The sequence below is a fragment of the Archocentrus centrarchus genome, chromosome 15, assembly GCF_007364275.1.
Source record: "Archocentrus centrarchus isolate MPI-CPG fArcCen1 chromosome 15, fArcCen1, whole genome shotgun sequence".
Lineage (NCBI taxonomy): Eukaryota > Metazoa > Chordata > Actinopteri > Cichliformes > Cichlidae > Archocentrus > Archocentrus centrarchus.
This window is the reverse complement of record NC_044360.1, coordinates 16,700,122-16,717,748: the sequence shown is the minus strand read 5'-3', so window position 1 is coordinate 16,717,748 and position 17,627 is coordinate 16,700,122. Positions and strand designations below refer to the sequence as shown.

Genomic DNA, 17,627 nt, shown 5'->3' with positions numbered 1-17,627 from the left:
ATTCTTTATTTTAATGTCAGTGAAAATGCTCGGATAGCTGACACTTATCTGAATTAGGCAGGTAAACAACTCATGTAAATATTCTTCACCAGAGAGGAAGACATAGAAATATCACAGGACAGCTGTGTAACAATAACTGAAAGGATCAATTTTTTAAAAAAGATAATCACTCTGGAGACACATAATAATCTTACTATATGACCACTGAAGATGTACTGAACCGATATAAAGATCACAGTAGCCTAAATCATATATTTAGTAGATATATGTCCGCAGAGGTCGCGCAGTTTTTAGGTTGTCTTACCTGGATTTGTGCGCAGAAAAGGATATGCTCGTTTCCTCGAGCTTCAGATTATCCAAGTGGACTTTAAACGCCTGTACACACTCGCAAACATACAAACACCCGCTGAAAGACACACGCAGCACTAACAGAGGCACAGACTCGCAGCTCCTCCACTCAGTTTCCGTCACAGGTGGCCCGCCCTCCCGCGACGCTCACTTTCTTTATTTACTCTGAATCAGGCGACTTCTTTGTTTTTATTGCATCACCAGCTTTGTGTTATCTGAAGATAAGAAGCTTCCTGGTTCATTGTTTCACCCGTGGTCTTATTACACACCTCTACTTGGAATTGCGTTACAGAGGTTAAGTGCGAGAAAGGTGGGCACCAAACATCAACCTGCGCTATTCAAGGCTGCACCGTGGCCCCACACTGACACCTAGCGTACATGGAGAAAACTACACACAGCTTAACTGACGTTTTATATTTGAGTTCAAGCGCTTTTGTTTTACGAGTTTAATAAGTGGCCTTTAAGATTTGTTATATGGGTTTGTTTATGTTTTATCACTCATATGCATAAATGCCTTTGTGGCTCTATTTCTGAATATTTCTTGTGAGAAAATAGAGATTACATCACTTTATGAGTATCTTTTTGTCATGCGAATAAAGTTTGACCAGCAGTTAAGAAGCAGCCATTTACACACAGACACACACACACACACACACACACACACACACACACACACACACACACACACACACACACACACACAGCCTAGCCTGTCGACCTTGAGTTTGTTCATGAGAAATTGCAGCAGTCCTGCTCCCTGCAGCACAGATTCTACCACTGTCTATTAGATTCATCTTTATCCTACTTATAATATTGTCATAAATTCTTAAATTTGAAATTTAATCCAAGAGATTTTTTTTTTTTTTCCATCAGAGGTGATTACATTATAAGCAGGCAAACATGCCCAACAGTTAAACATCTAACAGATATGGGGGGGGGGACTGCATTAATTAATTAGTCATTCAGGCGTGGCAGATGATAACTCTTATTTTGTGTTATTTTGGCAGCTGCCTGCTTCTTCTGTAAAGGATGCTGTGGGAGCTATGAGAGCAAACTAAAGCAGAAGGTGACATAAAACAGTTTTCAAACAAATCAGATGCAAAGTTCTTATAGCATCAACACTAAAGCAAAACATAAACAACAAAGCTGAACAATAAAGTGGGTAGTTACAGAAATTAATGATAAGTAATAAAAATACACAAACATAATCCATCCACCCATCCATTTTCATAACTGCATATCCAGTTCAGGGTTGCCAGTCTATTACAGGGCAAACAAAGATAATGGAAGCAATAAAAATAGAAGTATAGTTCTTAAATATTATTCTAAATAATTTAATAACTTGCTACAAAATAATGAATAAAATAATGATCACCAGTAAAATATTGATAGAGTAAACTACAGTCTCAGTGGAACAGTCATTTGGGCTGACATGCAGAGGCTACCCCAGGCTTGCCTCAGCTTCCTGGTCAGAGGTACATATGACACCCTTCCAAGTCCTCAGAACCTGCACTTGTGGTACGGCGCAGAGGAAACCTGCCATCTCGAACAGCTCCTGAAACACAAGCTTCCAGCACATTTTAGCTGGATGTAAGACAGCATTAATGCAGGGCCCATATAGATGGCGACACAACTGGGTCCTGCATGAGCTGGCTGAAATCCTGAAGGCACAGAGGCTGGAGGGAAATAGGACAGGAGGCAGATCCTGTCCTATTTGGATTGGATTTGTCCTATGCTGTCCAGGTGGATCAGGCCCATGCCAGTTCACACGGGACATGATCCCTAATGTCAAAGGTAACTGAGGGGAGCTTGGCAGTGGATCTCGACCATGCAGGTTCCCACAGCAGATCACCATAACCTCTTTGCAACCTGACATTGTGCTCTGGTCTTTTTTTGACCAAGACTGTCATCACGGTCAAGTTGAACATCTCATGGGAGGACAAACTGAAGGCTTCCTTTGAAAAGAATGTACAAAAATAAGTACCCAAGCAGGATGGAGGGCATTCACCAGTGGGGGTTGGCTGCAGAGGCTATACCAGAACCTCTATGCAGCACGCCTTAAAGACCCCAGGAATCAGAAGCACCAACCTGAAGAAAGCCATAAAAGACCTGGCTCAGGAAGCAGAGCAGGAGAGCTTCTGGCTCTGGCTCTGGAAGGATAAGTTGTGGGGGAAGCAGGTATCCTGGGCCAGCTGCAGGGATAGTAGGGAGACATCCCTACCGCTCCTCCACCACTCTGAGATCCTCCAGGATTAAAGGAGCAAAAAATCTGTAACAGATTAGAGATGCCAAGTAGGCAGTGCTACCTGTGCTGTAATGTTTGTGACATGCCGCTGGAAGCAGCCATCAGAAAATGAGTACACTGTGGTCATAAAGCAATGGACATGGTCAGCAACAACACTCAGGTGGACTGTGGTGTTTAAATTATGCTCAGAGAGCACTAAGGGCCCAAAGTGTTCCAACAAAATATCCCTCATGCCATTTCACCACCAGCAGCAGCCTGAACCATTGATAGAAGGCAATATGCTATAAATGCCAAAGTCTGACTTTGAAATTGAGACTCATCAGACAATGTTTTTCCAATCAGGAGATTGGGAAAAAATAATGACAGGAGTGGCACCCGGTGTGGTTTTCTGCTCAGACGATTTTCTCTTTTTCAGACCATTCTCTGTAAACCCTCGAGATGGTTGTGTGTGAAAATCCCAGCAGATCAGCAGTTTCTGGCCAGCCCATTTGGCGCCAATGACCAAGCCATATTCAGAGTCACTTAAATCACCCTTCTTCCCCATTCTGATGCTTGGTTTGAACTTCTAGGTGATCTCGACCATGTATACATGCTTAAATGCATTCGATTACTGCCACGCGATTGGCTGATTAGATCATTGCATTCATGATCAGTTAAACAGTTGTACCTAATGAAGTGGCCGGGTAGTGTATGTTGTGTATAGTGTTGGTGCGTGGGACCACCAACTTTATAAGTTGCGAGGTGAGGACATCACAGTCTGTCTCAAGAGAGGCATTTGCATTCTGCAGAGAAAAGTGCATGTTTCAAACTAAAGATGTCACTGTGGCCTTTGCTACAGTTGTCATCTTTAATAAATACTTTTTTCTGTGCTAGTAGGGGAGTCACATTACTCACATCCAGGCATGCAGATATAATTGCACCTGTGACTCCCCATCTCTTTGCCTATAGCTCTCTCCCCCGTACAGACCTCTGGGTAAAAATAGCATTTTTAGATGAGCTAAGGCTCATGTTGAGGCAGATCTCACTTCTCATGTGAATGAAATGCAAATGTTTTCTACACAGCAGCTCAACGCTTAATGAAGGTGCCTGCAAGGAAAGCTGCTTCCTTCACTCTCCCCTGCTGCTATCCCCAGAGTGGATATACACAGGACTATATTTAATCCAATGCACAAGCCCAGCAGGTCTTCACATAAAAAAAAAAACACAGGGACTGCAGGACTGCAGAGATCAATTGGAGCTGAACTGTGAAAGAAAACCACAGCAGCTATCTGTCATATTAGACTTGTTTATACAGAGCATTTATTCTATTATGAATGCGTGCATCAAGAATGGATGCAGTTTGTCATATTCAGAGGACACTGCTGTTGCTGAATTCAGTCATTTATCTCAACCACTTGTTTCTATCCTTTGTGGGCAGGCTGTGTGATCAGCTGAAATGTGCTGCTGCTGTGGCTTTGAGGTTTTCTGCTCTTTGTGGACTTCACCGGTTGCAGTTATACATGGACCGTGGCAGATTTCTGAACCTTTAGCAATAAAAGTGGAATTTGGAAAGAAATACAGTACAGCATCATCAGCTTAAATCCTTGAGACTGAAGTAATCACAACAATCTAAGGCTGAGTCGTAGAAACGCTCATTTTTTTCCATACGGCACCATCAGCTGGTTGTAGCAGGTGTAAGCATCTCATCAGCATCTTGTATCAGCACACTATAGGCTTACCATTATGTGTTAAGGTTTACCTCATAAACACCATTATTATGTCAGCCTTGTTATGTGCTCACCCTGCAGAAGAAGAAGAAACACACATATACATCACTTGGTACACCAATTATGATGCTCTTTCCTTGGCCCACTCTGCTGGGACCATACTGTACGCTCTCATTGGTGAGAGGTGATTAAAAGGAAATGAAGTCATTATCCAGCATCCTTCAGTAGTTTTTTTTAACCAACACACTGAAGTAAAACATGACAGGAAACATACTTGATGTCCCTAATGTCTTGTTACTGTAATAATGTTTGTTTGTCCAGCTTTCACGGTAGAAAAATTAATGTGATGTAGAACACGGTGTTCTCTTGTTTGTCCTAATACTGAATACAGGCTAATGACACGCCTGCCTTTTAGACAAAAAATAGCCAGAAAATAACTGATGAAGCATTTTTTTTTTTCATATAGTAGGTTATACAGTATTTATATTTGATATAGCTGCAGGTCATGTTTGGCATGGTAAAAACATCACTTTTACATCTGAGGCTGCACATCCATGATGAACCTTCTGTTGTTTGATTTTGGTGAGCCTGTTTGAATTGTAGCCTCAGTTTCCTGTTCTTTAGCTGACAGGAGTGGAACTCTGTGTGATCTTTTGCTGCTGTAGCCCATCTGATTTAAAATTTAATGTGTTTTGGTGTTCAGGTGTGCTCCTCTGCATACCTTGGATATAATAAGTGGCATCAAAAAGGATTGTGTGCCTAGAAAACTGCCACTCACTGGATATTTTCTCTTTTTTTGGACCTGTAAACCCTAGAGAAGGTTGTGAGGAAAAATCCCAGTAGTGGTTTGTAAAATACTCAAACCCAAGTCATCAAGTCACCGCTCACCCTTCTAATGCTCAGTTTAAACTTCAGTACGTTGTTTTGACCATGTCTACATGCCTAAATGCACTGAGTTGAGCCAACTCTTTTTAATTAAATGTGACTGGCTGATTATATACTTGTGTTGAACACGTGTACCCAACAAAGCGGCCATGAGTGTAGATATGGATGCAGGATGGACATGTACACAAATAGCTGCTTGTTGGCTGTCTCCACAAAGAGTCAATGAAAAAGTCTCAACTTCTAACGTCAATTATTATTACCGCATAAAGATACAAATCCAAAAATGACGTCATTCATCTATTTAGCACTGCAAACACTACAGAGTTATATCACTTGTGTTGTATTTGCATCAGTTTTAAACCTTTTTAGTTTTACAGAGCCTGCGATGTGACACCGCCACACATGTCACAACACAGGCTGAATTTGTGCTTGTGTAGCTTCAACTACTGTCCAGCAGATGGCAGTGAATATTTTGTAACAAGGCCATAAAAAAGAAAAAAAGAAAAAAATACACACTGCTTTGGTTGACATATATATATATATATATATATATATATATATATATATATATATATATATATATATATATATATATATATATATATATATATATATAAATAAATAAAATTTTAAGCAATTTAAATGCCATAAAGTGGTGAAAGGAAATGTCTGGTTTAAGTTTAATCAGTTTCTGATATCTTGTGAATGCAAGAAAAAAAACCCACAGAGGAACAGTACAAAGTTTTTATTGTAAATGTTTGAAATACTACACTACACATGTGGTTATAGTTCTAACAAAAGGGATAAGGGAAAAAAGTAACAAAAATAAATACATCAGCACTGACTGATTGTGTTGAGTTTTGAGATGTCTCAAGTTCCACCTCTTTTTTTTTTTTTTTTATTCCTATGTTTTTATTTTAGGACTTGAAGTTTACTTGGAAAAGGTTTGTAATAGCTTTGCCTTCACAGAATGGCTGTATCAAACTCATCCTGCATGAAATCTCCTGCATCCTCAGACAGCCTCTTATGAAAGTCATTTTTCATAATATAATTCCTACAGTCACGTTTCACTAACGTTTATGACAGAAATACATGTATACATGGCATCTGTGGCATCTCAACCACATGCCCCTGCAGACAGCAGGCTGGCTTTCTAGGCGTCATTGACCACAGAACAAACAGCACGAGATAACGCAAAAAGCTTCGTCACCATTTTTTTTTTTGTTTTTTTTTCAGCAGTTATTTCTTCTTCTATTTGTTAAGCCAGAACAGTGGCTGTCACAGCTGAAACTTTACACCTCTGGGGCAGCTGTACAGTGACTTAATGCAGATGATGAGAAAGATGCCCCAAAAGATTGTCATAGTAACAGAGTGTTTCAAAAGCATCATCACCATTGTCCTCCACTCATTCACCTCATGCAGTGCCCAAAAGTGTTAGAAAATAACCAGTATTCCAGACATACGTGTTGAAAGACTACTCCAAAGTGTAAAAATCACTTTCTAGGAATTAAAAAATACTGCTTGTTCCTTTTACATCCCACTGTCACTTCAGACGCAATTTTAGACGCTTAATACAAAAGCAGAGGAATAAAGGAAAAGAAAGCCTTTAGTGTCCTAGGTACACAGTGTGACCTGTATTTAAAAGAAAGAAAGAAAGAAACAGGGGGAAAAAGAAAGAAAAAAAAAAAAAAAAAAAAAAAAAGAAAAGAGGGTGACTCCCTCTCTTTTGTTGATACAGAAAAGTGCCAGAAGCATTTGATCCTTCATATTGTTTGGTCTTTCCTCATCTCTTTATCTCAGCAAGTGTCCTTTTCTTCCCCAGTCTATTAAAGCCTGTGTGTGTGTGTGTGTGTGTGTGTGTGTGTGTGTGTGTGTGTGTGTGTGTGTGTGTTTCAGAGTTCTGCCAGGCTGGAAATGTGCAGGGATTCCTCTGTTTTATGCCAGCGTCCTCTGTCTTGGTTTTATTCTGGGGTAGAGCTGTTAGATGACAAGACAAATATGTCAATACACATCAAAGTACCTAGAATACACACACTTAATATTACACTGATACATAACTCACCCCTAAGAGGTTGCGGGGAATGTAACCCTCGGTGTCACCCATGCGTGCCCACCACCACTCAATCTCATCGTCGTCTTCTCTGCGGATGATGGTCATGCAGTCTCCTTCGTGGAAAGAGAGCTCGTCTGGGTTTTCAGCAGTGTAGTCCCACAGAGCGTAGACCACACCCCTGTTCATGATGCCCATCTTCTCTTGCACGCCTGAGAGCAAAGGCATTGAAAACACTGAGTTTTTGTCCAAAGAGGGGAAAAAAAAACAACAAAAAAAAAAAAAACATGCACAATACAGGAAAACAAACATGAAGAGATAAAATAGCTTTCACTCACCATAAAGGAACTGAGAGCACTGGGTGTAGCCTTCCTCCATCTCTTCACATTTATCAGCTGCCGTTTGCATGTCGCTGTAAGTCATAGCAAAAACTGCTGCTCCAGACTCCACCAAGAACTTGCACACTTGCACATTGTTGCAGGATGCAGCACAATGAAGAGGTGTCCTAAATTTAAAAGTAAAGAGGAAGAGGAGAAAAAGTGTGAGATTTTTTTTTTTTTTTATTAAAAAAATTGCTAAAAGTACTTTCAAAATGTCCAAAGGAAAAAAAATAAAGTCCCAGCAGTGAGCATAAACTTACCAGCCATCACTGTCAGCGGCATTAACATTGACACCAAACTGAACCAAGAACTTCACAATCTCTGTATGCCCGGCACAGACGGCGTTGTGTAGAGCAGTGATGCCTTCATCATTGGGCTGACTTGGATCCTCCACCTGTGATTCAAAAATTACAAGAGGTGAAATACAGAGACTGCATTCAGGTAACTTTTAAAAACCAGTATAATAACAGGGTAGATTACCAACAGTAATAACAATACAATACAAGCTTATGGAGATGATGTCTTACTTCATAGATGATTCTCTGGACCAGATCATACTCTCCCTCCAATGAAGAGTCCAGCAGCAGAGCCAGTGGGTTGAACTTGACTCTCATGCTGTGATCGATGCGTTCAGAGCCAGGCTTGCGCAAATTGGTCCTCTTTCCCTAAAGACACAAACATAACTGTGTAACACATAAATGAGCCTGAAAAAAACAAAAGAGAAAAGCAAATCTCAGAGAAGCGGCTGCTGGAGTTTCTTCCTGAAGTCCTGCTGAGGTGTCCGCTCTCTTCAGTCTGGACTTAAGGCAAAGGAGGGACTTGTTTTTCCAGCTGGTTAATCCAGTTTATGAACACAAGCTGAAAAAAACTAATTAATTCTTCTAAGACCCTGATTATGCAACCTGATTGGGGGAGGGGGGAGGGGGGGGGGGGTTCCTTTAGCTTTTTAATGGAGGCTACAAAAGAAAGGGGCTGGTTAGGAAAATGGGTCATAACGCTGATTTCTCAGTGTTAAAACCCGCAACCTTAAGATCAAAACCGCTTAAGGAGTTTTACTAAGAGCTCAGCAACAAGAAAAGGTAAACTGGTGTTTATTTTTAATAGAATACGTAACTGGTGGAAAGTGGGGTGGGGATCCGCTTACAGAGAAGCAGAATAAAGCCCATTTTCTCCAGAAACAATAGCAGTACTTGATGGTGATTATTCAGTTATATAACACAAGAGCAGGTCACCTCTGTTCATAAGGTCCAACTATAAACTCATGATCTGCCCCTAACAAACATGTGAGGAGATTTACAAAACACACACACACACAGCACAAACACAAACACAAACACAGGTAGTGTCTACTGTGGACTGTAGTGACTGGTGCATTTTATATCACATATTAAGCGTTCTTTAAAAGGCAAACAGCTGAAAGCCACATTATAATTGTGATTCTGCAGTTTAAGATTCATACCGGTGGCAGAGTGACCTGTCCAGTGACCTCAGGTGCTTTCATGTTAAAGGTGTCCTCTCCAAAGCTGTCCTGCTCTGCTCCACTAGGATACGGGGGTGGTGGGTAGGGGGGGAACTCTTCCAGGAAGCCTTCTGGAGGTGGAGGGGGCAGGTTAGGTGTTATGTCCTCCAAACTAGCAGGTGGTGGTGGTGGGAAAAGAGCATCATCTGGCCTTGGGGCTGGGTGGGATGGTGGAGGAGGGGGGATAATTTCCTCAGTCCCTGGGATGGCTGAAGGTGGGTTGGTCTGTTCATTAAAGGCTGGAACTGGAGTATTAGTACCTGGGATTTGTGAGGATTCCTGAGTTTGTCCTGTCTCGGATGGGTGGTTTTCTGTGCCAGTCAGAGGTTTTGAACCATATGGCCCCATAGATCCCTCCGCCGCTTTCGCCGATTCTCCAGCAAATGTGGGAGTGGTTGGAGTGTTCACAGTGGTCTCCATAGCTGCCAGTGTGGTCTTCTGATAGAGAAGTTTCTGAATGTTGGGCCCTGCCGGGCCCTCTGGTTCAGTGATGGAGCTACGTTTCTTCAGAGGCCGTGGGGCATTGTAGAGTTTCTTTCTCAGGGCTTCCAGGTCACCATCACTCTGCCTGTAGGGGTTGGAAATAAAGGGAAGCAGTTTGGTAGGGCTGAGCGGCCGAGGGATGCGCTCCGTCTCTGGCTGCTGGCCCTCAGATGAGCTGGGGCCCACATTGTTAGCTCCAGCGTGGTCAATTTCAGTTTCTGGTGCTGGGGAGCGGCGCTCTAAGTATGGATTCTCTGGATGCTGGGAGCCTCCACTGGAGATCACTGGTTTACCATACACTATAAACAAAAACAAAAAACAAGTGTTCAAGACAGCAGAAAAAAAAAAAAAAAAAAAGGTGTGTTATACGCATCTTTTTTTGGCCAAATTTCACCACTCCTCTCTGCTCTACTTCTCAACAAACTACAGGTTATCACTGATAAAACACAAAGATCATGGCAGTCAGAGAATGAAGCTTCTTTACAGCAGACTTCATCGTGTCACAGTAAAATTAAATTTATCATGCTAAATTTTTTTATTATGACTAAAGAATGTAGCTTGTAGCAGTTTTTAAACCTGCTGCTGGATGACATTTCTGTATCTTATATTTATTACTGCTTCAAGTGATCTCTGGGTGTAAATCTTCACCAGTACATCAGTTATGGATGTCAAGTCCATGCCTATGGTGCCAACTACTGGTCATGATAAAATTTCAAAGTAACAGTAATTTCAGAGTACTGTTTAATGACTCAATTATAATCACAATGGACTTCTTCTGTATTCATTTAAATTCATTTGATATTCATTCATTAAAACATTTTTTTCCCCCATTTGTCTTTTCCATTACCAGCTTGAATTACTCATTTTAATTCATTATATACAGTTTATAGCCGATATGGACACTCTACTATCAGTTAACACTTACCACTGTTGAATCCGTTGGGGCGGTTTTGAGCCCTGTTGAGAGCACCCTGCACACCAGGCTGGAAGGGCTTTCCTGAGCCGGACTGCTGTGTGTACATGGAGTAAATGGAGCTGGCAGCTACAGTTTGTGGTTTGCTCAGGCTGGCTTCTTTGGAGGAGGGTAGGTCTGGGGTGAAGGGCCGTACTGTAGCTGCAGGTGGAGTGTCCTGCTTGGAGGGTAGGGGGAGTGTCTGGCTCTGTGAGGGTGGGAGAGGGCTGCGGCTCTGGGCGGTGAGCGACTGCTGGCCGTGGGGCTTGGTTTTAGGAAAGGTGCCTGTGTTGAGGCCTGGTTTGCCATAGGGAACAAGAACAGGGCCTTTCGGTTTGCTGGGGACAGGAGGAGGCACCTTGACTGGAGGCTTAGGAGCCGACTGGGAGTTGAAGAAAAAGAAACACAGCAAATGATAAGTACCACCAGAAATGCACCCTAACAAATCTGACAAGTATTTTTATTTTTTATGATGATATAAAGAGTGTGTTTTTGTTCCCCCTCACCTGAGCATCCCTGACAAGGTCATCACTGCTCTGGTTTTTGCGGAGGGAGGTAGCAGGAGCCTCTGTTGGTTCAAACATGGAATATGGACGCACTTTCCTGTCCCTCTTCAGCTCTGACTCATCTAGTCACAGAATACATTGAGAAAATCATGTAGAAATGAATTGAAACACAGTTTTTAAATAAATTAAAAAAAAAAAAAAAAAAAGGCAGAAACAACACCCCTTTAGAACCCTTTGTTCAGCCTTTTCAGCAGTTACAGTTTTCACAGGAACAGGAAGGTATTAGAGGTTATTTCTGCAGATGAGCTGTATGTGTCCATGTCCTTACCTTGGTCTGTGTTGGCGCTGGAGTGAGAGGTCATTCGTGGCAGTGTTGAAGCAGGACCATGACCATTGGTGTTGGGCTCTGGACCTGAAGAACTCCAGTCTGCTAGTTTCCCTGGTTGTGGGCCTGGAGAGCCAACCGGGGTGGGGGTGGGGGTGGGGGGGGCAGGGGCAGAGAAGACAAAGCAAGTATAAAATGAGATGCATGGGGAATTTTTAAAGAAATAATGAACAAAGCACCAACACATAGATTCACTCATTATAAACACAAAGTTCAGAGAGCTTTGTGCTGTGCAGTGTCATACAAACATTTTTTTGGACAACAACAACAGCAACAAAAGATTTTGTGGCATTTTGCTTCCTTCTTCATTTGCTTTTTTTGGTTCACTGACTAAGACCCAGCCAATGGCCATGCATATATGCAGAAATCCACAGTCAGATAAGCGACAAAAGCATTTATCTTACAACTATCAAAAGTAGCATCACATCATAGATGGGTAAAAACAGGATTTCCATCACAGCGCCTACACACTGGAGTTAAATGCTCCATCTGAAGAGGGGATGTATAAATACACCGACACATATTTTCTTGACGAGACCAGATTGGGTTGGTCACAGTCCACCCAGGATGTCAGTTCAAGTGAAGGTTATGTGTTTGTTCCAACTGACCCATTTAGAGCTGCAGAAAAAGAACTGAGGAGGAAGCTCAACAAGCACGCTTTAACAAACAGCAGCAAAACAAGCAAACAGGACCAAAGATCCAGCAAGAAAATGTTGAAAAAAAAAAAAATTTTAATCTTTTTTTTTTTTTTTTTATCTTTTCTGAAGTCATGAAAAATGAAAACATCTAAGCAAAGATATTGAGAAGCACATACGTGCGCACACACACACACAAACAGAAGTGTGTACCTTTTCTTTTAGCCCGCAGCTCTTTCAGAGGCTTAAGCAAGAACATGGCTTCTGAGGAAGATGCATTCGAAAAACAAGAAAACAAAAGTAGCCTTAAAGCTCCAAATCGCCCCTGGTTCTAAACATTATATGGGCACAGTCTGGGCCCCCCCCCAAAGGGGCCATGCAGACAGCAGCACAACCCCCAGGAGCCTGCCTGTTACTGTGCACAACGTCCCTGCTAGAGAGGAAATGGGAATGGGTGTATAGAAAAAGAGCAGAATCCTTCTCATCCCCGCCCATCCCTATCTCTCTTCTTTCCATACTGCAAATCAACTCAGCATGCAGAAATAATTGCATGCAACAACACAACAGACTGGAGAGAAGTCTATTCCATTCACTTTTTGGATGTGAAATTGCTTTAAATAGGAAAACATGAGATGACGATTCTTTCTGTTGTTGTTTTGTAATGACTAATTTTTGTGTTGGATCATTCATTTTTAATAAGCTGAAGCATACTGCTGGCACAAAGTCTTACTGAGGGACCAATTTAGGAATGAGAGAGTAACTCAGAGATGACGCACATGAGATGGAATTACTGTGTGGGTGATGGCAAAAAGAACATATTTACATGTTGCTCTGGTCTCTCATTGGTTTGGCCAGACTTTCACCTCCAACACATAGCACACATTAGTGCCATCCTCAGTTTACCATGTAACAAGATAAGAAACAGTCTGCATTTAAAGCAGCACAGGAGTGACTACACTACGGACTACTTTAAAGCCTTAATATAAAGATAAGGAGCACCGCTTAAAACTTCTGTTAATTTATTGTGGTATAAATAAGCTCCCGTGTACACCTACTAATGTGTCGTGTACCTATACTAAGGAGGCCACATGAGACACATGCTTTGCCAAAACAAAAACTCAAACTACTTCACTCAAAATCAGAGAAGTGGTATAAAAGACTGATGTTCAGGCTAAGCAATGCTAGGTCACAGCACAGCACCCAGGAAGAAACTAGCTACCTTCTGAGCTCAAAGTGACATCACAACCAGCAGAAGTCCCAGACTCCTCTCCTCCTGCTGTAAATGGTAAATGATTAATGAACTGTGTTATATAGCACTTTTCTATAAAAGGTCTAATTTTGCTGTTGAAATATATGTAAAATGGAAGAATGGACAAAGTGACGGGCTGCTGCCAAGTCAACACCAACACTGATCTGAGTCAAACTCAGAAAAAGAAAAACTTTAAGTTAAGAGGGGAAACCCTGCAGACTGTGTGTGTCTGTGTGCTTGCTCACCTGTCCCCACTTTGCTTTGTGGCTCGTGGGCTGGGAGGGTGGCAGTGCCGTCTGGGTAGGCTGGTTTTACAAGCAAATCATGTCTCGCTGGGCCCCTCGGCATAGTGGACGACTGAATGTATGGACCGACCGCTGCCACACGAGACGGAGCCGACTGCTGTCCGGCTTGGCCATCAGAGGGCAGCTGTATATTGAAAGGGTAGGAGAGTAAAAAGAAGACAGGTCAGTGACAGTAATTTAAAATAGGCTGTACTGCAGCAGACAACAGAATGGGAACACACCATTTACGCAAATAAACATAAATGACAGATGGGTAATTAATGATTTTAAATTATTGAGATAAGTACACAGAAAACATGCTGAGCCACCAAACCTGATAAATTAAAAAAGAAATTGCTGGATTTTATCCACCCAGGAGAAACTGGGTGGATAAAATGTTAGCTTTGGCCTGTGGGTGGTGCCAGAGCAGGCCATGTTTTTAAAAGGATTTATTCTTGTGAGCAAGAAAGTGTTCAAAGATTTTTAAAGCAACTTTCTTCAGAATGGTCATTTCTTGTTTGCTGAAATATACTCTTATGAACTTAAATATGGAATCTTTATGTTTATGCCAGCTGGTGGGACTTAAGTTAAACTTAAAGATGACAGGGCAAGAGTCCAAGTATTTAGGATCCGTCATTTAGAAGCATAAATGTTGATAAATGCCACTAAAAAGGCAGAAACCCAAGAATAACCAAGTGTTATACAACCAGCTCCATCTTCAGAGTATGGCCTTATAGTACTCACATAGATATCTTACTTTCTCAGTAATGACTGTGTCGTTACTACTGAATACTACTTATTGTATTTCTCTCTCTCTCACTCACTCACTCACACACATAAAATGCAGTTTATTTACAATGTTTACTTATTGAAAAGGAAAAGTGTTTATTTTTAATAAAACAATTTTAAGACACTGATTCCAGAGCAGCTAGAGTAGACCTGGGATACAGGCAATCCACAGACAGTACAACCTCTTAAATGCCGTTTCTCAATTTGTTAAAGTGCAGCACCTTCACTACAGACACAGCCATGCAGTGCATGTCTTTATACTGTCCAAACCTAGAAAACTGATCAACGGTCACTTCCAACTTGGCTTGAATTCTTATAACTCAACAACAGCTTGTCTTACATGGTGTCCCTTTAAAACAAAATGACCAATCTATCAAATGAATGGCGCAAAAACAAATAAATAAATGCAAAAACTAATGAAGTGTGATGAGCCAAGTCACACTCAATTTAGAAATCAAACAGGTACAAATGTATAGCTGCAATACTAGTTTAGTTACCTGAAGATGAGTTTCTTTTGAAGCCCTCTCTTTACCAGGATAGCCATTCTTGAGAAAACAAAAGCACAAACATGCAACAGAAGTTCAAAATACTAAATAATCCCCTTTTTCCTATCCAGCATTAGTCCTTTTCACTGTTTCCTGAAGTACGTGACTAAGATGGTGTGACTCTCAGCTGGCAGCTCTCAGACTACCTCTCAGTCAATATGTTCAGACGTGTTTGCTGGGTGATGTCAGCCGGACGCTTGCTGTTTGGTTGGAGGAGAGAGCAGCTTGGATGGAGTGTGTCTTTGTGCTGGTGAGAAAAAGGCTCACTCATTATGATTCTAGGCAGGCTGTGGGTAAATCACCTTCTCACTAGACCCTATTCAGGCCTTCCTCTCTAAAACACACACGCACACGTAAACACCGTTCTATGTACTGCTTCTCCTTTATCACATATGACATAAAAGAGAAATCAGAGGGCTATAAAGTAATTCACAAGTTGCTCACTATCTAAAACGCTTCCAACAGAGAATTAGAAGGAAATGTTAAATAGCTATTATAACATTAACAATTTATGCTCTAACTTTTAGAGCTTCTACACTGTTTTGTTTAAGTAAACTCTGCACACTAAATATTCATGAGGCTGCATTTTGAATCTAAAACACTGAGAAAACATTAAAAAGCATTTAATAAAAAATAAAACCAACATTTGTGGTCAACTGGTTGAGTTGAAATAGAATGTTAATGCCGGAAGCCAATAAAGTCCCAATTAGGAGAACATAATTTGAGAAGTGCGTAGAGGACTGAGTTCAGTGACTCGTGTAATTCAGAAGGTGAAAACACAATACCAACCAATCAGGATGATCGTTTTATTTTTGTCCACCCTCACATCCCTGCTCTATCTACACAAGCGTTTAACTTCAAGCAGTAAAAAAATGGTAATTTTTGTTCTCACAGTCTGTTTCATAAAAAACTCTGTTGATTTATTTACAGTCCCATGGTGACCTCCAAATATCTTTTGGAACGGGTAGAGAGGAGAAGAGAGACACCAGGGAGTGAGATCAGAACTGTAACCTCAACATGAAATAAGGCTACATCACAGACTGGCTTATTCAGCCTTCTGATTTTTAATTTGTGTTGAATCTCACTATTGGCTTTTAGCATAAAGTGCATTTTAAAAAGGCAACATTTTTCCATAAGAAGGTTGTTTTCCTTCAAGAAAACTGAATTCCTCTACTTTTCTTGTTTATGAGTCCAAACAGAAAAAGATAGCATCTCCACTGACATTCCTGCATGTCTGTGATATCAAGTCTGCCCATATTACTCCTCTCTCATCTTTGCGCTTTGTTTCTGCCAAATAAGACTTAAAACACAACTGAGTGAACAAATGGGAGAGGGGAAAAAAAAATCTGATGCAACTCCTTCATATGATCAGAACAACCTTCCTTTCACACCAAGATTGAAGACTAGAAAAAGACAGACAGGAAATGATCCTAAGTGAGTTGGGATAATGTGAATTTCCCACACAGAGAAAAGCAAGTCTGAGAAGCCCGAGCTCCAAATTTCAAGAGAAGTAAAACGAGATACAAACACCCTTTATCACGAGGCCACTAGGGGGAGTTTTGATCAAAAGCATTTCTACCAATTAGTAGCAGAAATGAATATTAGTACCCTGACAAATTGTCAGAGCCATGTAACAATTAAAGCTATGTTTTGTTTTGGGTTTTTTTTTATGTTTTGAGGCAATAATACTTACAGGCAAGTTCTCTTTCGCCTGCAGAGCTGCCTTCTTCTTCCATAGCCGATCTCGGAGCTCACTGATCCGTTTGTCCATAGCAGCCACCTCCAGGTTGCGCTTGTTCAGACTCTCTCTCTGCTGCTGCAACTTTGAGTTTTGATCCTGGTTGAGCTTGTTCCTCAGCTGACCAGCCAACACAGAAAACACAACCTAAAATAAAAAACTGGCCTAATTTCAAACAATTATCATCTCTGGGCTTTGATCCATTTCTGCGCACCTGTAGCTCTTTGTAGAGACGGTCTAGTTCCGCTACCGAGCTCTGGTTGTCATGGAAGTTGTCCATTTTGCCATTTTTGAGCAAGTCCAGCTGTCGGCTGAGCTCCTCCACCTTGGTTGCAGCCATCACGAGTTCTTTTTGCTTCTGCTGGAACAGGTTATTCATTTGCTCTATCTCCTCCACTGGAAAGAGAGATTGAGTACAATAATGAGAGACATAAGAAGAAAGGAGTGGCACATGAATGGGTTAGAAGTTATTTGAAGGATAGAAAACAGTTTGCAGAAGTTAATAATAGAAAATCTACTGTATACAATATTGCCGTAGTTGTGGAGTACTGCAAGGACTGGTCCTTGGACCCATACTTTTCCTCATGTATATTAATTATATTACTATGGTTTCAAAATTTCTAAAGTGTATTTTAATTGCAGATGATACAACTTTATTTTATTCAGGAGAAAATATTAAACAAGTGTTGGATGTGGTTGGAAACGAATTTATATTCTTATAGATCAACATTTGTCATAGAAAACTTATATAAGCTATATTAAAGTTAAAATATCCAAAACTATTGCTGTCTTAAATAAGGTAAAGGTACTATTAAATAAAAAAAAGCTTTGTATATTTTGTATAACTCACTGAGTGTTCCATATCTGACATATTGTGTGGAAGTTTGGGTTAGTACTTGTAAAACATATATAGATCCGATTCTTCTTT

The 17,627-nt window shown here is 41.0% G+C and overlaps 2 protein-coding genes across 7 annotated transcripts in view; both read right to left on the bottom strand.

Moving 5' to 3' along the window:
* LOC115792890 (semaphorin-4G-like) overlaps positions 1-457 on the bottom strand; it is a 29,866-nt gene extending 29,409 nt beyond the window's left edge. Inside the window, exon 1 of the mRNA XM_030747501.1 lies at positions 305-457. The gene's annotated coding sequence lies outside the window, so the exon portion shown is untranslated. The remainder of the gene's footprint in view (positions 1-304) is intronic.
* The window catches only part of tp53bp2a (tumor protein p53 binding protein, 2a), a 34,615-nt gene that overhangs the window by 1,161 nt on the left and 15,827 nt on the right, over positions 1-17,627 (bottom strand). For 3 of the 6 annotated variants that reach the window (XM_030747497.1, XM_030747498.1, XM_030747499.1), the window contains exons 8-20: positions 16,914-17,095; positions 16,655-16,819; positions 14,914-14,961; positions 13,589-13,772; positions 11,403-11,525; positions 11,075-11,196; positions 10,542-10,950; positions 9,074-9,915; positions 8,142-8,279; positions 7,875-8,008; positions 7,573-7,739; positions 7,247-7,446; positions 7,120-7,161 (exon numbers count right to left, since the gene is read on the bottom strand). In XM_030747497.1, the coding sequence (XP_030603357.1) occupies positions 7,120-7,161; positions 7,247-7,446; positions 7,573-7,739; positions 7,875-8,008; positions 8,142-8,279; positions 9,074-9,915; positions 10,542-10,950; positions 11,075-11,196; positions 11,403-11,525; positions 13,589-13,772; positions 14,914-14,961; positions 16,655-16,819; positions 16,914-17,095 (2,756 nt within the window). Of the gene's footprint in view, positions 1-6,049; positions 7,162-7,246; positions 7,447-7,572; positions 7,740-7,874; positions 8,009-8,141; positions 8,280-9,073; positions 9,916-10,541; positions 10,951-11,074; positions 11,197-11,402; positions 11,526-13,588; positions 13,773-14,913; positions 14,962-16,654; positions 16,820-16,913; positions 17,096-17,627 lie in introns of those variants that run through there. The other 3 variants (XR_004021081.1, XM_030747495.1, XM_030747500.1) reach the window with 3 other exon arrangements.